Source organism: Macaca thibetana, chromosome 18 (genome assembly GCF_024542745.1).
Source record: "Macaca thibetana thibetana isolate TM-01 chromosome 18, ASM2454274v1, whole genome shotgun sequence".
In the NCBI taxonomy this organism is placed as follows: Eukaryota; Metazoa; Chordata; class Mammalia; order Primates; family Cercopithecidae; genus Macaca; species Macaca thibetana.
The window spans coordinates 17,192,480-17,207,597 of NC_065595.1; the positions used below are offsets into that span (position 1 = coordinate 17,192,480).

The window sequence follows — 15,118 nt, forward strand, 5'->3', positions numbered from 1 at the left end:
TTTGGGAGGCTGAGGGAAGAGAATCACTTGAACCCAGGAGGTGGAGGCTGCAATGAGCTGAGATCACACCACTGCACTTCAAGCCTGGGCCACAAAGCTAGACTCCGTCTCAAAAAAAAAAAAAGGCCGGGTGCGGTGGCTCAAGCCTGTAATCCCAGCACTTTGGGAAGCCGAGACGGGTGGATCACGAGGTCAGGAGATCGAGACCATCCTAGCTAACATGGTGAAACCCCGTCTCTACTAAAAAATACAAAAAACTAGCCGGGCGAGGTGGCGGGCGTCTGTGGTCCCAGCTACTTGGGAGGCTGAGGCAGGAGAATGGCGTGAACCCGGGAGGCGGAGCTTGCTGTGAGCTGAGATCCGGCCACTGCACTCCAGCCTGGGCAACAGAGTGAGACTCCGTCTCAAAAAAAAAAAAAAAAAAAAAATACCCCAAAACCAGAAAACAAGAATTCTTTCAATGATCTTGAAACATTTCACTTTTTACCAGGAGGATGACATAGTACTGGCCAATTACAATATGACAATCCCATTTTCTCATAGTTCTATTGTTTCTTTATGATTATTCCAGTTGGAATTCGTTATAACTTACATGAGTACAATGAAGATAATTTTCTTTTTAAGTGAGGAAAACAGAACAAAAGGAAAAAGAAGAGTGCTAGAAATGTTCTATATCTTGTTCTGGGTAAGGTGGTCCCTGCAACTATTTCTATAAATATGTAAAAATTCATTGAGCAGTACACTTAAAAGTTGGACACTTTACTGAATATAAGTCATATTTTTGTAGTAAGATTTTTTTTAATCTTATTAAAGATTTATGGAAAAGATGAGGAAGAAAAAAATATAAAGCCTGGAATTGAAATTCCTTAAATTCTCTATCATTTATTACACAAATATTTTTTGAGCACTTTCCTTTATTCTAGACACTGTAAGATGTTGATGATAAAACTATAATTAAGACACAGTCATTGGCCGCATGTTAGTAATCTAATAATGGAGAGAGACAAGTGAACAAGAAATTACAATACAGTGTGCGATGGCTATTATGATAGGAGTAAGCTCAGGGAGTTAGGCACATGCAGTGGCAAATCTAATTCAGCTTAGGAGAGCCAGAGATTGCAGATGGCCATTTCACCCACATAATATGACACATGCTGAAACACAGCTAACATTTATTTTGTAAGGTAAAAAGATCCGTCATCATTTCCTTCTTTTCTCTGCACTTCTAGAAGCAAAATTAAATTTAACATTTTTGTCTTCATTATGAGATACACTAAAAGTTAGATCCTTCATATTGTCTCTAAAGTAATGGTCACTCCCTAAAAATAAACATGGGAGCAGAAGTCAAAATAACTCAGGCTATCAGCCTATGAAATGTTTTAGAATGATGCACATGGGTTCTGAAGCAAACAAGATGCTCCAAAGTAAGTTAACAGCCACTGTTACTTAAAGCTTTCTTTAAAGAAAATTCTGTATGTGGCAACTTATCACAACAAAATAACAGAGCTTCATTTAATGTTGAAATTAACCTCTCCCTCCCATTCAAAACAACTTCTTCAAATGCTTAAAGTGTATGATACAAGTAATTTAGGAAAATTTTGCTTTTTCAAAACAAAATAATTGAATTGAATATGGAGTTAATTATGGTAAAGATAAGAAGGACTGATTAAAAAACAGTAAGTGCTGGGCACAGTGGCTCGCACCTGTAATCCCAGTATTTTGGGTGGCCAAGGTGGGTGGGTCGCTTGAGGCCAGGAGTTCGAAACCAGCCTGGCCAACATGGCAAAACCCCATCTCTACAAAAAATACAAAAAATTAATTGGGCATGGTGGCACATGCCTGTAGTCCCAGCTACTTGGGAGGCTGAGGCAGGAGAATCGCTTGAACCTGGGAGGCAGAAGTTCCAATGAGTCGAGACCGCACCACTACACTTCAGCCTAAGCAACACAGTGAGACTCTGTCTCAAAAAATCAAAAAACCAAAAACAATAACTAAGCTAACTCTAGGACAATTCATCTCCATCTCCCAAAGTCCCAAACATGTGAAAGCAGGAACAGAGAATCATAAGATAATTAAGCTAAGCCTGGCATGGAATGTGACCAGGTAGTAACACAGGAGCACACTTCTCATCCTTGTTTTACACCTATATCCCCATGACACATGGATGGACAATGTAACCTACTTTGTTCCAGAGAGCAGCAAAGTTAATAAAGAATCTATAGGTTGCTCCTGACTCCATCGCCTACAAAATGGTCAGTAAAGTGGCTGGCAAAACTATTTCCTTCACAAATCTGGGACAGACACATAATCAGAAAGTTCATACAGTCTCAGGTCACAAAAGACAAAGATACAAATGAGGGACTATTTATAGACTCAGATGATAAACAAGACAAACGGCTTTACCTGTCAGCCTTCATCAGAAGGTTAGGCGGGAGCTCAAGGAGCTGGTTGTGTTGCACATCCAAGACCTCCACCGAGGTTCTTTCTAGCCTTTCAGGAAGCCTTGCCAACTGGTTGTGTCCTGCCAGTAGTTTCCGGAGACTGCTGTTACAAAATAAGCTGTATAAAAAGGGACAAAAGACCGAAAAATGAAAAAGAGTAGAATACTTAAAATTATCTCTCCAAAAATCACAAATTCATTTGGAGCAACTACAAATTCATTTTAATATAAATTCAAACTTGGAACTATTTGTGTTTCAATACTTTCTATACTCAAGAAAAGGAGAAAGGAAAAAACTATGTAAACAGATACTGAGCAAAGAAGCTCTCCATAGCAAAAGGTAAGTTCTATAGATGGAGCCACTGAAGGGATCAGTCTAATCTTGTCAGGGTTACAAGGCAAGCTTCAAAAGGCTGCGTGCTTCTCCAGAGTGGGGCTTGTATCTTGTATTGTCCCAGAATGCTGGGTGCTTTACCCATAAGAGATTCTGAATAAACACAGCTGAGCAGTCTTTACTTATAGGATCTGCATTAAATAAAGGGTTATTCAATCAAACTTTTACAAATGTCAACTGAGAAAATGTTATGTTTTTCCTCAGTTGCATTTCACAATCCTAATTGTTTCTTCTTTGCCTCACTTCCCTGGCTGTATGTCTCTGTTTTTTTCTAGCTTAATCCTAGACCAAGGTAGAGACTCCCTCCTGAAAGAGCAGCATGTACTTAATCCACTATTTTCTTGAGAGACTTAAAGAGCCATTTGGAAGCTTGGCTGTGTTTCTTGTGAAGGTCATCAGAACTGTCAGAGATGATGAATACTTGTTAATCTAATGTAAATCTACATTATGACCACTTCAGACTTCCCTAACATTACAGAGAATAAAACAGGCCCTGGGTTTAAACAGACATCTCAGGGGTGGGGAAAAGTGAGGTTACAATTTGCATCCTGATCACTTTAGATTAAGAATTTATCAATCTGCCTAACTGATAAATTAAGAATTAATTTATTAATCTGCTGTCAAAGAATGAGGCTTCCTCATCCACCTCCTGTTTTCCACCATTCTGATCTCACTCATGAATGCCCACAATTTTTTAAAAATAATTTTTAGTTGACAAAAATTAGCATACATTTACGGTGTAAAACATGTTTTAATATATGTATACATTGTGGGATGGCTAAATCAAGCTAATTATCATATGCATTACTTCACATATTTATCATTTTTTTTGTGGTGAGAACATTTAAATCTACTCCTTTAGCTATTTTCAAGAATACAAGACATTGTTATTAACTGTAGTTAAAATGCTGCACAATAGGTCTCCTGAACTTACTCTTCTTGTCTAATCCAAATTATGTATCCTTCAATCCACAAGAGTTAAAAATTCCCGTAACATTAGGGCATAACTTTATTCACTTTAAATAGCAAATGGAGTTTCTTTGCTCACAAAGATGCTAGCAACCTGTCTCAATGCTGTGACACCACAGGCCCCAATTAAAGATATCTAAGTTGGCAGGTTCAGATATCAGTGTGACAAGACAGATTATCCGGGCCAGATTATCTATGCAGTTACCATTACCATAGGGCAGTCTCTGTAATGGTCACTCCAGCCTATTATTTCAGCATGTGGTTCGTCATATATATATACGTATCCTTTACCACATAAATAACTAAAAGGTGATAAAATCTTTTATCTTGATTTTTCCAAATAAAAAAGATCAACTATAGGATGAGTATTGAATGCTAATTATTTGGTTTAGTTCAATTCTTTTGGGTACTGTCTAAACATTAAAATACTTTCTTTCCTTTTTAATACATTTCTGCCTCTAATAATTTCTCTTTTGTCAAACTCTTTTTTTTTTTTTTCCTTTGAGATAGAGTCTCACTCTGTCGCTGAGGCTGGAGTGCAATGGCGCAATCTTGGCTCACTGCAACCTCCACCTCCTGGGTTCAAGCGATTCTCCTGCCTCAGCCTCCAGAGTAGCTGGGACTACAGGCATGTGCCACCACGCCCAGCTAATTTTTGTATTTTTTAGTAGAGACAGGGTTTCACCATGTTGGTCAGGCTGGTCTTGAACTGCTGACCTCAGGTGATCTGCCCGCCTTGGCCTCCCCATGTCCTAGGATTACAGGCATGAGCCACCACACCCGGCCCTGTCAAACTCTTCATATACCTTACTTGGACAAAGTATGAGTATTAAATCAATTTTAATTAACCATTGTCTTGCCTGAATTTTTTTTTTTTCTTTTTAAGAGGCAGCGTCTCAGTTCCGTCGCTCACGCTGGAGTGCAGTGATGCAATCACACGTTACTGTAACCTCGACCTCCTAGGCTCAAGCAATCCTCCTGCCTCAAGTCTTCCAAGTAGCTGGGACTACAGGCACACACCACCATGTCTGGCTAATTTTATTTTTTGTAGAGATAGGGTCTTGCAGTATTGCCCAGGCTGGTCTTGAACTCCTGGGCTCAAGCAATCTTCCTGCCTTGGCCTCCCAATGTGCTGGGACTAGATCAAGAGCCACGGTACCCAGTCTTGCCTATTACATCAACAACAGGGCTTATACAGAGTTTGCAACTGAACAACACTATGAACAGAAAAACAATGCACACTCTTTTTGTTCCACGTGTTAAACACACACACACACAAGAATACAATAACAATAGAGCATTTGGGATTTGCATTGAATAAGCATTTGTTTAGATTCTCAAAAAGCCTGTTCTGACGCAGAACAAATTAGATCAACAAATCTGGGGGGGAAAAATTGGATACAATGTCAGTTATCTTGCATTTGTTTATATGTATAAAATATAAATATATATTAATGTATAATATATACAAATATAAAAAATATATATGATATATCTTTGTAGCCTTCAGCAAAACAGAGAACTTGGATGCCAATGTGCTATCTGTGGGATCGAGGGGTGAAAGGGGGAAAGAGAACAGAGAAAATAGAAGAAAAGGCCAGGTGCGGTGGCTCATGGCTATAATCCCAGCACTTTGGGAGGCTGAGGCAGGCGGATCACCTGAGGTCAGGAGTTCAAGAACAGCCTGGTCAACACAGTGAAACCCCGTCTCTACTAAAAATACAAAAATTAGCCAGGCGTGGTGGCACGTGCCTGTAGTCCCAGTTACTCGGGAGGCTGAGGCACAAGAATTGCTTGAACCCGGGTGGCAGAGATTGCAGTGAGTCAGGATCGTGACTCTGTCTCAAAAAAAAAAGAAAAAAATAAAATAAAAGAAAAGAAGGAAAGACAGAAAGAAAATAGAAGATAAGGTAGAAAATTTTTTTCAATAAATTATTTTTTTCCCTACTGTTTTCGTTTTTCCTGTTCTTTTACTAAAAGGGCCATGCATGGACACACACACACACACACACACACACACACACACACACACACACACAAACATCCCCTCTTGTTAATAGTGATGGCTGCAACGGGTCACCTAAATGGTCAGTCAACATAATATTCTAGGGCAGAAAGCACTTTCAAATGGATCATATTTACAGGTATAATGTATTGCTGAGGAACATAATGAAATTAACAGAGCTTTTCAGGGATGAAAATATAACTCAGATTTCTTTAATAAGAGCTACATTCTAACACAGTGTTATCAAATATAAGCCACATGTAATTTTAAATTATCTAGTAGCCACATTAAAAGAAAAAAAAAAGAACAAGTAAATGAATTCTCAGAGTATTATTTCATTTAACCCAGAATATACCCCAAATATTAACTTAACACGTAATTAATGTACACTATTATGATTTTACATTCCATGTATATTTTACACTTACAGCACTTCCAATTAGGACGAGTTACATTTCAGGTGCTCAACAGTCACTTGGCTAATGGCTGGCTGGGGGCTACCATCCTAAACAGCTGAACTCTAACATGTTTACTAGGTTTACCAAGCAAGTGTATCTTCTTGGTAAGGAAACAAGAATGGTGATCACATACCTTTAAAGATTGTGCACTTAGTTTACTCCAAAATGGTAACATACTTCTACAATATTTTCACTGATGTTTTTGACTATACATAGCTAAAAATAACTGACTTCCTCTGTTCAGTGATCGGCTGAGAATGGTGGAAATAATAAGACCTGAGTTGAAGCAACCACAAGTAACTATATGAATTTAAGTTAATTGGAATTAACGAATACACAAAATTCAGTTCCTCAGTTACATTAGCCACAATGCAAGTGCTCAATAGCCACAGATGGCCAGTGGATACTATACTGGGCAGCACAGATACAGAGCACTTCAATCATCACAGAAAGTTCTACAGGACAGCACTGAATAGACTCTTAGGGTTACTAACTGCATGGCTAGTCACTAAAAATTCACTAATATTTTGACCATGATTAGTCAACTTGAAAATATCTGTCTATATTTACAGACAATAGAAGTCATCATGTGGCTGTTTTGCAAATCTTGCCATTAAAGTGAAAATTATAAAATAAAAATAAGAACATATTTAAGAGTGAGAAGTTCTTGAACCTTCTACTCCCAAATTTCACAACAAGAAAAAGAGAATCTAGTCTAGTTTGCTCTTTCTAGGTTTCATGACCTAACCATCTCATTTCCCCCTCAAAGTTAAGGTCTAGGGAGAACAAAAGGTGTTTATGTTTAAAGTAGACATATTAAGTCAACGAACAGAGGTGGAAGATTCTGAAAGACTTAAGATCCCAGAAGTGGGCTAATCATATTGTTTGCTTCAAAGATTGTTTTTGGCTTACTTAAAAATTTCCACCAAGCACAACTGCCTGCACGGTTTTGAAAAGTCTGGCTGAGAGTCAAAGCCTCACTCTACTCCTCACTGCACTGCATGAAGAAAGTTTGTAACTTGAAGACACCACACGGGGTAAAAGATACCATATTCGTTTTTAAAGCAAACTCTTTTAGGCTTATGATACCAAGTTAAACACCGAATCAGCAATTTTTTAAATTGCTCATCTATTGTGAGATCCTCTCATTTGATCTGCAATACTCACCGGGCAGGAAGTTCACATATTTGATTATGGCCAATATCCAAAACTTCTAGCTTTCGGCTTTCACATACCCACTCAGGCACATTTTCTAAGCGGTTCCTAAATGCAAGAACATAAAATTGTTTGGTTGAATTTGGCCTCAAAAGTGGTTCTAAACTCAAATTATTACAAAGAATAAGTAAAACCTTAAATGAAATACCAAAGTACCGTGGGCATAAATCGAAAGAATATGTGGATTCGCTTTTCTCCAGAAGTAAGAAGAATTGTGATAGGGAGAAGAAATAAAGAAAAAGTAAGGAATAGGCAGAGCACAGTAGCTCACGTCTATGGGAGGATCGCTTGTGTCCAAGAGTTCAAGATCAGCCTGGGCAACATAGCGAGACCCCATTGCTACAAAACATAAAAAATTAGCTGCTCATGGTGGCATGCACCACTAGTCCCAGCTACTCAAAAGGCTACAGTGGGAGGACTGCTGGAGTAGAGGAGTTCGAGGTTTACAGTGAGCTATGATCTCATCGCTGCACTCCAACCTGGGTGACAGAGCGAGATCCTATCTCTAAAAAAAGTTAAATTTTTTAAAAAGAAGGAAGGACATAGTTACATAATCTGTATCATCTCTAAAGTCTTGAAAAAAAAAAAGCCTGGCTCCAAATTGACTTTCCTAAAGGGTCTACAGACCTATGCCAATTTTAGGGAGAATATGTGTTCTACTGAAAATAAAAACACACAAAGTCAAATGGCATATCACAGTTTTAATTTCAAATTTATATTTTTTCCCTTAATATTAAAATATTTCCCAACTCCAGCTGTCATCATGAAAATATAGCCATGGATAAATGGGAAGGGAGAGAAATAGTTTTAAAATGGTGGCAATGAAAAGTTCACTAACAGTTAACTCGAAGAATTAATTAATTAAAAACATTTACTTGGGCACTAGATGGTAATTACAGTTACTATAAAAAAGAGAACTAGGCGGGGCGTGGTAGCTCATGCCTGTAATTCCAGCATTTTGGGAGGCCGAGGCCAGCAGATCACCAGAGGTCAGGAGTTTGAGACAAGCCTGACCAACATCGTGAAACCCTGTCTCTACTTAAAAAATACAAAAATTAGCTGGGTATGGTGGCACACGCCTGTAATCCCAGCTACTCGGGAGGCTAAGGCACGAGAATTGCTTGAACCCGGGAGGGGGAGGTTGCAGTGAGCCAACATCACACCATTGCACTCCACTTGAGGTCAGGAGTTCCAGACCAGCCTGGCCAACGTGGTGAAATCCCATCTCTACAAAAATACAAAAAAATTAGCCAGGCATGGTGGTGTGTGCCTGTAATCCCAGCTGCTCAGGAGGTTGGAGCAGGAGAATCATTTGAACCCAGGAAGTAGAGGTTGTAGTAAGCCAAGATTGCGCCACTGCACTCCAGCCTGGGCAACAGAGCAAGACTCCATCTCAAAGAAAAGAAAAGAAAAGAAAAGAAAAGAAAAGAAAAGAAAAGAAAAGAAAAGAAAAGAAAAGAAAAGAAAAGAAATCTGTTCAAGATATTTATATGCACCCATGTACGCAAATCCCATTCCTATACTGTTCCTATACTGCTCTTATTCAAAATGTGAAAATAACATTCAGGGTTGCTGGGGGGTTGGGAGGAGTAGGTGGGGAAAGAAAACTAGGTAATGTCTGATTTAAGTTAATTAAATAAAATTGTCTGATGGGTAGTTGTTAGGAAATGCAAGAAGCACTACTCAAAGAGCTTTATGATTTTATAGTTGTATCTTTATAATAAAAATTTAACTGTAATATTTTCCCAATAACCAAATACTGACATGTCTTGCATAATTGTGATTCAGTATATTATTAAAATAGCTAAGCCTGTATAATCTCAAGACAAAAGGCAAAATTCTGTACAAGACAAATCATACAATAGTTGTGATTAAAAAGCATGGTGACTGTTAATAAACACACCAGAATTTAAGCACTGAAATGAGTTACCAGTTGTCACCTTGAGTGGGCCACAAACTCCCTATGTTTAGAACATTTTTGTGTATCTTCTTTGGAATTACCTTCAAAATGAGTTTCAATTTTATAATTCATTGTTAAAAATTTTTAAGTTTACGTCGTATAAATACATACTGTAGACACTGTCAAGTCTTTGTGCCTTTAAGAAAAAGTCTACTATAATATTTGTGGTAACTGCAATAAATATAATATACCGCAGAAGCAAATTACCATAGAAGGTAAAATGGTTAGCATATTCAAAAAGAAGCTAAGAAAACCAAGCAGGTTGTATAGAATTTCTACTTTGATAGGCTTTGTCACTATTTTCTAAGAATTCTTAGCAAAGAGATATATGTCTAAACAAGGGGGGAAAGAAATCAAAAGAAATAAAGCACTTAAAAAATTAAATTATCCTAAGACTTGGCAGAGTTTAAAAAAATAAAAAAAAAATTGAAAATAAAAAATAAAATTAACATTACTTCAGGGAAAGACACAAAAATATGATTCATATAATGAAAAGAGTTATTAGAGCTTTAAGCCATATGGCCCTCAACTCACTCACCTTTCAAGTCCAAATCTGGTGTTCAAATTGGTGTGCACACTGACACTTTGATGCTCTGGTTTGAGCTACAAATGTATTTTAATCAACAAATATATATCATTTTAGAGAATAAAGTAAAAATCATTAATTTTTTATCATTTACTTTCAAAATATTAAAAAGTACTTGTGCATAAGCTCAGTTAGAATTACTAAATAATTTTCTAGTAGACTCTAGAGGGCTCTAAGACTTGACTTCTTACCTTGAAACATCCATGTAGGACAGATAATTTGGAACTGGGTAAACATCAAGTTGAACAAGTTCTAGAAAGGAAAAAAAAAACACAAAGACATTACTATCCAAATGACAGAGACTCTTTTTGTATGTGGAACATCATTACTGTGCTTTATTCTCTATTGTTTGTTTAGTTTAGGAAGTACAATACATCATTTGTTCAACTTTAAAAGTACAGAAAAGTAAAAAAGAACTTTTAATCACAAGATCTTCTTCAGAGATTGAAATAAATCACGCATTCTAATTTCCTACCTCTTTTCTATCTATTTACTGTTGCTCTCTTATTGTTATGGAGGCTGTATTACACCTGAAGGATTAACCACAAGTGCCATCCTTTCAAAACCCAAGTGTCCTTCCATAAAACCAAATAATGCTTCTTGTTTTTGCCCTCATCACCTTACTGAAACAGCACTCCAGTGGGTCACAAATGACTTATTTTACTTAAATCTGAAACTCTTCCTCAAAACTTTATGAAATATGACACCACCGTCCCCTGTAACTTTGTTTCTTGGGCAGAGTAGTTTGTAAATGTCCTTCTGCTTCTCTAAACAGTTACCAAGTAATTCACAGGTGTAGCTCCTATCTGGTTGCCCAGTTTGGCTCCAGCTAAGTGTGAGGGGTGTGTAAGTAGACCTTTGGTACTAGTACTCTCCTCTCTTCCAGTTACCTTACTTCCCTGGTTTCAGGTATCACCTCTGAGCAGATGAGTCTCAAATCAACATCTGTAATCCTGACTACGAGTTCCCATTAGCCCAAATGAAGCCCATCACAATAACTTGGATTAGTGGAGTAGTGGATTACCCTCAACCTTCTCCTATAAATGCATTCTGTACACACTCTTTTCACATTAACCACCTTAAAGCATCACTTCCATCATGTCTCCTCCACTTTAGAGTCTTTACCGGTTCTCTATTGCTTATTATACTAAGGCCAATGCTTCACTATCTGACTATAAGCATGCCTCTCCTAATTACATCTGTGGGTTCAGAATTCCCTATCTTCTCCCAACTGCCCAACAAGCCACATTCAGATTTTTTCTTCCTACTTCATTCCCACTGGTTATCTAAATCCTATAACCCTTCAGTGCTCAGCTAAACTGATTACATTAGAAAATATACCTATATGAGGTTTGGCTTGTTTTTCTGAGATAACAGTAATCACATTTGAAAAATCCTTCATCTTTCAGAGCTCGTGAGCTGCACTATGCATAAAACAAGTGCATGATAAACATATGTTCAACGTGCAGTAGTGAACACTTGTTTTCATTCAGTTTAATGACTGCAGGGAATTGAAACCTTCATCTTAGCAAACATATGCCCATATTACCTTTTCTTTTTTGGAACTGCCCTGATTTTCAGATTCTTAGAAAGAAATATGAAATGATTAAGACTCTTGCTTTATGGTGTCCTTGTGGGTATATCATTCTGGTTTATCTTTTTTAAATTATCTTTTCTTTTTTTTTTTTTTTTAGACAGGGTCTCACTCTGTCAACCAGGCTGGAGTGCAGTAGTGTGATCTCAGACCACGGCAGCCTCCACCTCCTGAGCTCCAGCAATTCTCCTGCCTCAGCTTCCCATTCCCAAGTAGCTGGGACTACAGGCATGCATCGCCATGCCCAGCTAACATTCTGGTTTATCTTAAGGTGAGCTCTCTGTTAGTCAAACATGAAACTGGAAATCCTGAATGGAGTCAAAATAAAACTTCCTTTCACTCTCCAGTATTAAATAAAGGTTCCAGATTTAGTAATAAGGTAGTAAAGATCTCTAGATCTTGGTAATGTAGCCCACGAAATAGTTCTCTTTTCTCTCTTCCTTTAAGCAGAAAATCCAAATCAAAAGTGTGAGTAACTTACAGGCAAAATAAAATCTTCCTTTTTGATTCCTTGAAATTCCTCAGCATTTTTGTTTTGTGACTTTTATTTTAACAAAATTTGAGCTATTTTACTAACTACTTGAGCAAAGAACAATCAGAGAGGCAGAAATAATGATGCTGGGTAAATTCTTGGAACCAAAAGAGCAACTTTGATGTGGCCTATGATACATACCATTAGAAGAGGCATAGAGTGCTTTTAGGAAATAGCCACAGATGTCTAATGTGACCAGTTGATTCCTTTCACAGTGTAAAACTTCAATGTTGTTGAAAATCATGGCATCTAGATCACCAAGTTTATTGTCTCGTAGGTCAAGCTGAGTAACATGCTGTAGAAAGTCCACTTCATCTGCTATCAGCTTCCTAATTATGTTCAACCTTGAAGGAAAAGGACATAAATAGAGACTACAATTAACTGCAATGTTAAACACCCTAATACGAGAGATAGCAAGAAAGAACTCAATTCTCTCTGTACTACAGTTCTCCATGATTTTTGGAATCTCAGCATCTGGCCTTGCTTAACTAGCCAGAGTATCTATTTTTAGCTACAATTCCAGAAGGTTTTAACCTTCACAATATATTCTGAAACACAAGTGACACCACTACAGCTGGGAGAGGAATAAGCACATTGACTTTACCTTAATTTACTTCTAGGGGGAAAATAATCCACTTAAGCATTGACTTCCAAAGAACTAGGAACTGACTTCCAAAGAACTGTGAAACTATCTACACCATACTGAAAAGAACGTAAGAAACAAAACTCAGAACAACTGTTATGCACATTACAATTATAATGAATATTGAATGAAGGAGAGAGGATGCATGAGCAGGCGGATGAGTAGGATGGAATTAAAGGTTGAGGCGGAAAAACAGTAATGGACCAGAGTCACATAACAAATAAGAGTTGCACACTGAATGGGAGCACCAGAGATGGGAATGCAAGCACATGACTCCCAACTGCTCAGGACCAGGATGAACCACCAAAACTACCTCCATCTATAAAATACTGCTTGATAGAGTGAAGTGCAGAAAATCCTGAAATCCGGTATCTAAGATCTACTGAGAGATCATAGAATGATAGAGAAAAATGGGAATCAACACCTCTACGATGAAGCAAGGCACAGCGGAAAACTGGCAGAATCTCTAGTCATAAGAACTAGTGAGTTAACTGACTGAAGTTGCTGTGGATGAGCTATCAGAAAATAAGTAGTAATGGGGACTACGAACCAAAATAACAAAGACATATTTAGCTTCAAAAGGGAGAAAAATAGATGGAAATGTCAATTTCCAGTTTGTTAGGCTATGTCTAACTCCTTTAGAAACACACAACAAAAACCATCTACTTTCCATTACAAAGCCAGTAAAGTGCTGAGATGATGACCTTGACTAGAAGAGTATTAATATAGGATGGGCGCAGTGGCTCACGCCTGTAATCCCAACACTTTGGGAGGCCAAGGTGGGCGGTTCACGAGGTCACGAGTTCGAGACCAGCCTGGCCAGCACAGTGAAACCCCATCTCTACTAAAAAAAAGTATTAAAAATTAGCTGGGCATGGTGGCACGCGCCTGTAATCCCAGCTACTCGGGAGGCTGCGGCAGGAGAATTGCTTAAACCCAGGAGGCGGAAGTTGTGGTGAGCCAAGATCATGCCACTGCACTCTAGCCTGGGCGACAGAGCGATACTCTGTCTCAAAAAAAAGAAGAGTATTAATTTAAGTCTGGAGAACAGGAAAAAGCAGTTTCTCTGTAGTGAATTCCTATCTTTAAAAAAATAAAATAAAGCTATGGAAAATGAATTGAGAATAATATCCTAAAGCCACTGAAACACAAGGATGAGTTCCAGCAAAGAGCTGGGATTCGTCAACACACAAGCATAGCATATGGCCTTTTCCAATGTCCCTAAGAGGATGTTTTTTTGGCTCCTTCTCTTTTTTTATTCCAGGTTGTAAGATTTAAAAACTGGCCTTAACCCAGCAATCTGCCTATTTCCAAATGCTCACTAGATTACTAGAATGTGCACACAGAATGAAAAAGAAAAAACACATCTCATCTTGGGTACAACAGACTGCAGGAATGGAACAAAGGTCCATCTTCTTCCCAATCTACACTTCGAATAACCTTCAAAATGGCTTTATCATCTTCACTTGAAAAAGCCACGCACAATTTCATTCAATTAACACAATTTTATGTATTAATACTAAAATAATAAGTGTTGGTTTAATAAGGAGACAAAAAAAATCTATAACAAAAACAAAGTTAATGTAACGAAAAGGAAAGTTAACATTTGGCTTAAGTTGCTTACTCTCACCATGACTGAAATACCAAGTTTTCAGGCTCACACAGTAATTCAGCTACTTAGGATGAACCATTTTATTATTTGTTTAATTGACAGATAAAACTGTACGTATTTATTGTGTACAGCATGACTTTTGAAATATATGTACACTGTGAAATGACTAATTCTAGCTAGTTCACGTGCACCATCTCACATAGCTATTACTTTTGTGGTGAGAATACTTTACATCCACTCTTAGCATTGTTCAAGAATACTATATATTATGGCATGGTGTGGTAGCTCAAACTCTGTAATCCTAACTCTTTGGGAGGCTGAAGTAGGAGGTTCGTTTGAGACCAGACTGGGCAACAGAGCAAGACCCCATCTCTACAAAAAATAAAAAATTAGCCAGCCGTGGTGGCACATGCTTATACTCCCAGCTATTTGAGAGGCTGGGGCAGGAGGATCACTCGAACCCAGGAGTTTGGGGCTGCAGTGAACCGTAACTGCACCACTGCATTCCAGCTTGGGTAACAAAGTGAGACCCTGTCTCAGAGAAGAAAGAAAAGAAGAGAAAAGAAAAGAAAAGAAAAGAAAAGAAGAAAAGAAAAGAAAAAAAAGAGAAAAAACAAGAACACAAACAAATACAATATATTGTTGACCACAGTCACCATGACATAACTAGGACAAACTATTTATGTATTTATGTATTTATTTATTTAAGA

At 37.8% G+C, this 15,118-nt stretch overlaps 1 protein-coding gene across 1 annotated transcript in view; it reads right to left on the bottom strand.

The window, feature by feature from the left end:
• Positions 1-15,118, bottom strand: part of PHLPP1 (PH domain and leucine rich repeat protein phosphatase 1) — a 267,876-nt gene that overhangs the window by 63,692 nt on the left and 189,066 nt on the right. Inside the window, exons 7-10 of the mRNA XM_050767517.1 lie at positions 12,295-12,497; positions 10,219-10,279; positions 7,434-7,529; positions 2,404-2,559 (exon numbers count right to left, since the gene is read on the bottom strand). Of these exons, the coding sequence (XP_050623474.1) occupies positions 2,404-2,559; positions 7,434-7,529; positions 10,219-10,279; positions 12,295-12,497 (516 nt within the window). The remainder of the gene's footprint in view (positions 1-2,403; positions 2,560-7,433; positions 7,530-10,218; positions 10,280-12,294; positions 12,498-15,118) is intronic.